We start from the raw sequence: 9,251 nt of genomic DNA on the forward strand, positions 1-9,251 counted from the left end.
ATATACTGTAAATTACGTTCGACCACACAGTTTCTGCGAAACACGTTTCTTTCTTTCATGAACATCTTCTAATTAATCCTTTCGCTTTCATCATCTGTTCGCTTTATCCAGAAATTCCGCTATAATTTTTTAATGCAACCCAATACAAGAAGCTTATATTCCAATTTGGTTCAATTGTGAACTCGGTGAAATAAAAATTAATTATTGCAAAACGTGACACATGAACGCGCTTGTGTCGTTTAAAAATAATTCCCTCGGCCTCATAACATTTTTTATAGAACGTTGCATAATACTTTTATCACCCACGAGATGTTACGCTATTTATCGATCAGTAGCACCGTGTAGCATCGAAAATAGCATCGGTATAGTCAGCAGATCAATACTATCGAGCCAAATACTTCCACCTGTTACTGAATTTTTCCATGCACGTCTCTCCTTCCATGTATATATCCATAATTTTTTCGGCACAGCAGGAAAAAATGAAAAATTTAATGGTTGCATATGTTTCGCCTGGCCCGTCTTTCAGGCCGCCTCCCTTCTTGAAACACGCGTTATGCATATTCTATCAACGAGCATGGCTGGAAAACCGCACGGCACGGTAATGACATCCTAGAAGCCTCTCGGAATCGCCTAGCTTCGTCCAATGTATTCCTCGGATCGAAGATTTTGAAAAACGATCGGCCGTTCGTAGCTGCAACAGGGTGATCCTTTTTGATCGTACGCGAAGTTGCGCACGCGATTTCTCCTCTGCGTGTTCTCCCCTAGTCGGTGTGATATTTCTCCGTGCTACGAATTGTATTGGAAGAAAATCGGAAAAATACCAATGAATAAAGTTAAATTTCTGAAACTTCTGACGAATTATTCATGAACGTTATGTCAAACAACTTTTCTTTTCCTGTTGAATTTTTCTCCCCTGTTTTTCAATTCCTAAGATTCTACGCGTGAGCGTCTTGTTAGCGGAGTGCTCTATTCTATACTCAGCGAAAGAAATACGTTTGAAATATGTATATATAATATACATTTATATAATATATACCTTTAAATAAATATATATACATGTAATAACGTAAATCCTTAGGGTAAATCAGACGATCGATTCTGGAAAATCGAGTTTATTTTGGGAATAATTAAACTAATACTGTTTGTTCGACCAATCGCGGGGAGACGTAGTCGCTAGGAGAGACGTCAACGGGAGTCGTAAATTCCCGTTACGATTATAACAATCGACACCACGACTTGATCGATCCCCTGATTTCCGTTGAGATAATAGGGGTGATTGAGTTTGTATAACACTGTGATTCACAGAATTATAAATTATATATTTCCAACACTTAGATTACACTGATGAGCATAGATAGATATATAATCACTTATCGCACGAAGATAAGATAGATATGTACGTTGGAGCAGGGCTCTTATAATTGGATTTAATGTATTAGTGGACGTAGCACTATAAGATATTTAGGAGAGGAAATGTATGCTCGACAATACCGAGACCGACTCTCGCGTTATGCTTAGACTGCCCCGATAGGCATTAGCGTTATACTTAGTAGTTGACTTTTCCAACGATGTAGAAGAAGTGAAGTTGAGTGACGATGCTGTGTCGGAGGAAAGCTAGTGAAAGCTAGGACCATCGGATTTGTTCATGCCATTTTAGGTCAGCCCTCAAGATACCCACCGTCAAAGAGGAAATAGCAAAATATAGCGACAGATATAGCAAAAGAATCAACAAACACCGAAACCCCCTAATCACTGGACTACTCGATACGACGGACCAGATTCGCAGGCTGAAGAGGCACTACCCGCTAGACCTAAACGTTAGATTCATTTAATTATCCAAATTAAGCATATGCACTTACTTATAATACTTATAAATTATACCTATCTATAATAAGTATTAACTTATTGTAAATAAACAGCCATGTCACTGCGCCACGCCAGAAAAATTACTGAAAATTCTCAACGCGAGAACTGATTGTAATTTCAACAAATAAATAAAAAAAAAAAAAAAAAAAATTTTAGGTCAGGAAGTGAGGGCAGTATACATTGCCTCGGATTGGACAAACGGAGGTTGGTGGACTAGGAAAACTAACTTTCCCGTGTCAAGCCGTAGTAAACAATAGTCTTTAGAAACTGATTTAGAAAAAGACATTTGTTAGATCTGAAGAACCTTAGCAGGCAAGTGACTCGGGTTTATGACGGGTGCTTAAGGCTATTGAGGGTACGCCGTACGGAAGAGCGGACATCTGGTGTCCGTCTGGCCCGCGGTGTGTGACCTGGGCCAGGCAGAGAGTCGCCCGGCGTAACAAATACAATAACAGTCAATAACAAATCTGCTATAAATTTTACTTAGAAAGTTGAAAATTGATTTTCTAAGTTCTAAATTATCATTCTTCTACATTCTTCTACAAAACAAAAGTAAAAATGTCGGTTGATCGGTAGTTTGAATTCTATAGAATTTAGATGTATTAAGTTGTCCGAAAAATTTCTTTCGTTTTATGAGAAAATAATAGACGCACAACGTTTTTCGTTTTATATTATTTTGTCGAATTATGTACGATTCATTTTGTTCTGTTGAGACAAACACTGCGACATTTCACAGACTTGGTTTCACGTTTGTGTGAAGATGCACTGTTGTAAAAACACGTTTGCGAAAGAAAGACACTTTCCGGACAACTTAATATATAAAATAAATATAAAAATTCTTAAACCTTTAGATTTGACGTCGATTTTTCCATGGTGCATAAACATTATATCAAGTATTCGAGGTTCGAATCAGCAATGTAGTCGAAATTTAACCATCTCAACGCTATCTAAACACTATATTTTGAATAACAGTTTATAAAATTTTGATCTGTTAATGGGTTTTTATAAAACCAAGATATTCGTATCTACAGATATTTATCGCATATTCACATGTGTAATAGATATTTCATTAGAAAATTCAGGTACTCGTATAATTTGCGAAATTAAAAGAAAAGAATCTGTTGTAGTAATTATTTTATAAGAAGCATCTTAATATTTAAAGAAAAGAAGATAACTTAAATTACTTTGATCGTACAATTGCTACAACTATCTAAAAGAAAAATATTCGTGAAAATCTGGATTTTAAAAATCGATTTCTACGAAGACCTCGCTTCTCGTATCATATGTATTTTGAATTTTATTAGATTTTATTTTGAATTCAAATGTAAAGGTGAACGTTCGTCACGAGAAAAGTTATTATAACCCGACAACTGAAACGTATTATACGAAAGAAACTAATATAGCAATAAAGGATGAGAACATTCTTCTTCGTTATTGTCCGCTATCAGGTGAATGTTACACCTAATGCGAAGCAAAAGGTAAATCCTCTTACCTCTTTGTCACCTAGCTGATGAACTCTGCAATGAAGGAAAGCAGTCTGACCAACCGCGGTGGTCACGTTTCGTGGAACGTTCATTTCGAACGTCGGTGCGTTGGTGATGTTGTGATTGCCGAAAACATTTCCTCCCACCAGCTTTTGATCCCGAACAAATGTGCCTAGAAACAACGATTAAATTTAATTCACGAGAATTGTGGAATTGCTTAATTAACTGATTATTCGTAGGATTTATTAATAGAATTAAAGTCAAATGGGCAATGAAACTATGTTTAACACTTTAACTACAACGCCGAAATCACATGTTTCGCTTAGGTCACCACGGGAATATTTTTATTATTCAAAACATATAATGGCAAAATAATAATAAATTGGTTATGAAAGACAACATTTTTCCCCAATGGACCGTTCATCTTATTGGTGGTCACGGGTGACCACCGTGGCGCCTTGCTAACAGTTGATAGCGACATATTATAACGAGGCTTCTTTTATTTCAACAAACCATTTACATTCGTTATTTCGTCGTAAGCAAAATGTACAGAATATATTGATGAAACGTGTAGAAGATATTAGTAAAGAGTATTGCTCATTCTATATGTAATAGTAAGGTATGTGCACATTTCTAACTTCGATTATATGATTATAAAGCAGCATTTAGGATTATTTTCTAAGGTGTGTTTATAATAATATTCGTAGATTAGCCCTGAAAGATATGGATGCAAATACAGTGCACAGTCAGATGCAAGATTTGTTCTCATTTTTTTTTATTGATATTCTAATAAAAATGTTTCATTGTTCAATGGGGCACTTTTTATTTCAAAGTATCTTCTATTTATCAGTTATATTCAAAATGCTCTAACTGTCAATTTTCATACAATTTTTACAATTGTAAGAAGTTCAAGCGCTCCGGTCACCAATGACCACCGTGGCGTCACAGGAGAAACTGTGGCCGGTCATACATGACCAGCGTGGTAGCCAAAGTGTTAATTTTAACATCACCACATTTTGCATATTTTTATGTTGAAATTTATGCGATGGTTTCAAACATTCAAGTTTCAAATTCACCTGTTCGTTAGTAACACAATGTTATGACTGCCTACATAAACATTAATATATTCAATTTAAATCTCAAATAAAAGTAAGGTAATTTTGAAAAGCACGCGAAAAGAATTTGGACATTGTCTGTGTTAACATTCCTGAGAGCTTGATTCCTGAGAGCAAGGTTCTACGATTCTCCTACACTCTTAAATTCAAATAAATGTGTCACTATTCTTGAATATTTATTTGAGGTCGAAAAGTATTATTATGCAATATATTTATCAAAATCACAACGTCACGGATTTCGTCATCGTTCGCCTCGTAGTAACAAGCTAAGCGAAATTCAATAACTCCTTTGGAAATGGAGGCAACGTCAACGTCGCCAGTAGCACCTGCGAGTCTATTGTTCCTACGGTCACGATAGCCTTTTATGACAGTAACTATTATGAGATCCCAGCCGACAAGGAATCGCCGTGGCGCATTGTGATTTCTATTGGCTATTGTTATCGTTATCAAGAGAAATAGCGGATTCCAATGACAGCTGTCAATGCCTACTTCATTATTGATTGTCGATGCTTGAACCAGATAGCTGTACGGCTCTCCGACCACCGGTAACCAGAAATCGTCAAAGGTTGATTAATCTAAGCTTTTAACAGGAAGATTTCGTGAAAGCACCAAACTGTTTCGAGTTATGCGTTTCCTCATCGATATTCTTGTCGAACACGAGCGGCTCCTTTTCGGAATCCAACAACGGGCTAACTTGTGAACACCGTGATTTCAACGACAAAGCGTCGAATTTGACTTGAAGCGTACTAAGCTTAATGCATCCATAAATTAGGTTACTTGCAGGTTATGTTACAGAGTGTAAAAGCCCTATATGCGAGCAGTACTCTGGATTCGTTACTCCAAGTAAAAGTGTTATTCGCAAATTTGATTTATCAAGCATCTTTTACAACTTGGAGTTATTAAATAACGGATACTCCTTTTTATTTTTTTCTAAAAAAAGATAATTTTCATTCCTTGATTTTAGAATATACAGGCTGAATTTCTAACATTCACTTTGTAATATCACGCTGTCATGCTGATGATACGGATTTATTCGGTTGAAAAGTAAAAAATACAAAAGATCAAACTTGATTTTAGTCTATACAGTGATGAATTTATTATTCGATATAATACGAAATAATACATCGATGTACGTGCATATTTCAGAAGTTTGTCACATTTGGTATTGAAAACTCGATCATACGTTATTTAATCGATTAAAGATAGTATCGAAATATCAGTTTTCTTTGATACTCTGCAAGCTTGTAGTTCTTGAGAAAGGAGGTTTTTAATCTAATGGGGTAACACGATATGTCTCTTTTACCTGCGAATGAAAACCTTTCAGTTGAGTTTTTTTTAACCTGATAGCGCTTTGATTAAAGTATCAATTTAATATAAAATATATATTAGAGCCTTGAAATGGCAGCCTTTAATTTAATATCAGCTTTCATTACACTTCCCAGTGCCCCCCCCCCCTTTTATGAAAAAGATCATAGGCATCGGATTTTCTGTAGTTCAAACACACCATCTTTACCAGATCGAATTACATTTATTTCATGTACCTTGTATACAAATATGAAAGCGTATTAAATATAAAATTACAAGAACAATTAGAAGATTGAAAGAAACTGACTTCGTTTTCCATCTTCAAACAAAAAAGATTCGTGCTTATATGTGAATCTATCTCGGCACGATAACTCTATTACAAAGTCTCTCAGACGAAAATGTTGGCTTTCCATGAAATAACATTGATACGTACAAACATACCTCCGTCATTTCGCCATTTATCGGAAAGGCAAACGTTCGAATTCGCAAACGTCTCGTCGGTATTTCCATATGATAGTGTGAAATTTCGTGGCTAAACGGCGGGTCATCCGCATTTGAATAAGATTTGAATTTTCCATCGACGAGTTGGAGCTTCGTTCGTGCAGAAGTACAGTCGAGAACAGAAATAAGTGGACAGGTGGTAGGAGTAGGTATCAATGAAATTTAATCGAACTCGTACTATACTATATTAAATGTACTTTGGTTCAACTTATTATATATTTTTACAACGCAGATCTACGTAGTAAACAATTGAAATTAATATTTATATTTTTGTATAACCAGCCGTTGTTTAAAGAAACTTCATCGACACCTATTTCACCACTACCGCCCATTTGCTTATGCGCTCGACTGTATATCTATAGAGCCAGTTATACCGTTCGTGCGCTGTTTTATAAAGAAAAATTCAATAACAGGAAGAGAGAATCTTCTTCTGAAAACGAATCTGAATGCGACGAACCGAATCGTTGTTGTCGTCACGATGATTACGCGAACAAATTAAATCTCACGACCGCTTCTGTCTCGTGACGATAATCTTTGCAATCTCCGGGGGAGGCGCTCGTTGATTTTTCACGATGCTTCAGTTGTGTTGAAGTTGGAGTTACCGATTCTCTCTCTCTCTTTCTCTCTCTCCCTTCCTCTCTCTCCCTTCCTCTCTCTCTCTTTCTCTCTCTCTCTTTCTCTCTCTCTCTCTCTCTCTCTTTCTTTCTCTCTCACTCACCCACTCTCTCTCACTCTCTCTCACTCTCTCTCTCTCTCACTCTCTCTCTCTTTCTCTCTCTCTCTCTTTCTCTGTTTCCGAGTAGGTTCGAATCTAGAGGCACCGTTGGAAACGGGAAGAGATGAGGAAAACGCACAACCGACGTCATCCTGGTCTCAGGTCTCGTTCCGTTTATTAATCCGAGAATTTTAACAGGAGCTAAAGGAAGTGGCGCAATATTTGCAGATTGCACCCGCCTAACACGACTCTGCTGGTTTATTCTTCAAAGACTAATATTCTACTTTCGCGAGTAGCCGAGCTTCCCGGGATATTGCTACTCCTTCGGCTAAGTGGAGCCGAGAAAGATTTTTAGAATCTTACGATCAGATCCGCCAGATTTTTCCTAATTAACTAGAGAGAACGGATGAAGGGAATTGAGACGGTCTTTGGTCAGAGTCGGTTCTCTCCTTGCAATTGATCGGCCTCATGCACTTGGCCTTCATGACTTCTTTTCTCGGATGGTTGAATCGATGCAGTAAAGGGGCGGTTTCCGAGCTGCTTGGCCAACAATTCAGGGGAGGTTATCGTAGAACGCTCATATCGATTTGCTCGCTTCACGCATTCATTTGAATACCAGATATCTTGGTATTTTCTTTCCCTTCTTTTCTCTTTCTCTTTCTTAAAAGTCCGTTCTATTACGAACCTCCTTAGTTATTGAATTTTTTGATAATTTTGCGGAAATTCTCTACATCTTCTGAAGTACTCGTAACGAGTGTTGGAGATTCGTGTATGAATAATTTACTCGTCGACTAGTTCATCGGACATGGACTAGTGTGTTTTAAATGCGAGACAAGATATAAAATATACGTCGGAATATACATACGCATAGTATATCGCAGAATTTTTCTTTCATTGATTTTTCCGTCGCATTAACGATTACAACCGACATCTTCAATCCAAACGTTCTAAGAATCTGTATACTTATTATATTACAAAAAGCGAGGAATTTTGAAGAATCGCACAAAACTAAAATCCATAAGAATCCGTAAAATCCTTGACGATGTGAAATGAGACTTTCCTTTATCTTATAATCAGCACAATACCCCGCAACTCATAACTACGACGACATGACGGTGTGAAAGGCAGGATAAATTACAACGTCGTCTTTTGATCAGTCCATTCACTGAGACACCAAAGACACGGTCTTAACCCTTCCTCTATCTGCAGCGGAGTTTATCCTTCACCTTGTTTCCATGTCGATATCAGGGCTGCTGTACGCATACAAAGAGATAGGACCATGTAAAGGAAAAGAGACGTTAAATCAACATTAAATCAATGTAATATTCTTCAAATTTTAGATTTTGTAATTTTACAATATCTATTAGATGACATATTTTTTCAGGTTTTAGATTTTTAGTTGCTTTTGGAAAAATTTGTCTTCCTTAACGATATATAAATTTCATCAGTTAATAAAAATATTTCGTAAAAATAAAGGCACGAATAAGATGGTTTTATAAATTCTTGTTCCAAATAATCAACATTTATCTCTTATTAAAATAGAAAATCTTCCTTTCTTCTTGGAAAATGACGCTCAATCATCTAATCACTCGACCAAACTGCATCGGTCAATAGCAGACATTTGAATAATTATTCAAACAGGCTCGTTTAAGTAGACGATAAATAAATCTTCTAAAATCTCGTCGGACATATAATGTACAAAACGTAAGAGAATAAATCAACTGACAAAAACACGAATATTCCAAATAGCCTAATATATGTAAGTATAACGTTGCTTATGAATCGATCTATTACGATAGATTCCGTTCTATTTGCGACGTAGTTAATATTATTTTGATTAATAACCCACGTACATGTTTGATACGACTTCAAACAATCAAAGAAAAGAAATCCCCCTCGTATATCTTCTTTTCCGAGTTTTCGTATATTTCTCTGGCCGCGGTATCTTATATTATACGTGACGTCGCCAAACACGTCGGCTGTTGCAGTACGTTGAAGTACAGCGTAAAATTATAGAGAGATATAAAATAGAGAAATTCGAAGCGAGTTTGAGGTCAGCTCGATGTCTCGAAATCGACCTGCCATCCGCCACTCGCGATTGTTGCTTGCACTGGAGTTTAAGGTTTCGTGACACGTACGCGTCGTCGTTCAAAGTCTCTTCAGTCTCCTGCGGACTTCCAGCCAGCGATATAGATACATTTTAAAGTATCAAAGTTCCGGTGCACGCGACCCTTTCAAATTCACGTTTATTTTAATCCTCGGCCA

General features: G+C 36.7%; 1 protein-coding gene across 1 annotated transcript in view; it reads right to left on the bottom strand.

Annotated features, from left to right (window-relative positions):
* LOC117207515 (zwei Ig domain protein zig-8) overlaps positions 1-6,220 on the bottom strand; it is a 316,183-nt gene extending 309,963 nt beyond the window's left edge. Inside the window, exons 1-3 of the mRNA XM_033447816.1 lie at positions 6,212-6,220; positions 4,321-4,426; positions 3,359-3,522 (exon numbers count right to left, since the gene is read on the bottom strand). Of these exons, the coding sequence (XP_033303707.1) occupies positions 3,359-3,522; positions 4,321-4,426; positions 6,212-6,220 (279 nt within the window). The remainder of the gene's footprint in view (positions 1-3,358; positions 3,523-4,320; positions 4,427-6,211) is intronic.
* Between the last annotated feature and the right edge of the window lie 3,031 nt (positions 6,221-9,251).

This window comes from Bombus bifarius, unplaced genomic scaffold (assembly GCF_011952205.1).
Source record: "Bombus bifarius isolate JDL3187 unplaced genomic scaffold, Bbif_JDL3187 scf7180000008033, whole genome shotgun sequence".
NCBI lineage: Eukaryota > Metazoa > Arthropoda > Insecta > Hymenoptera > Apidae > Bombus > Bombus bifarius.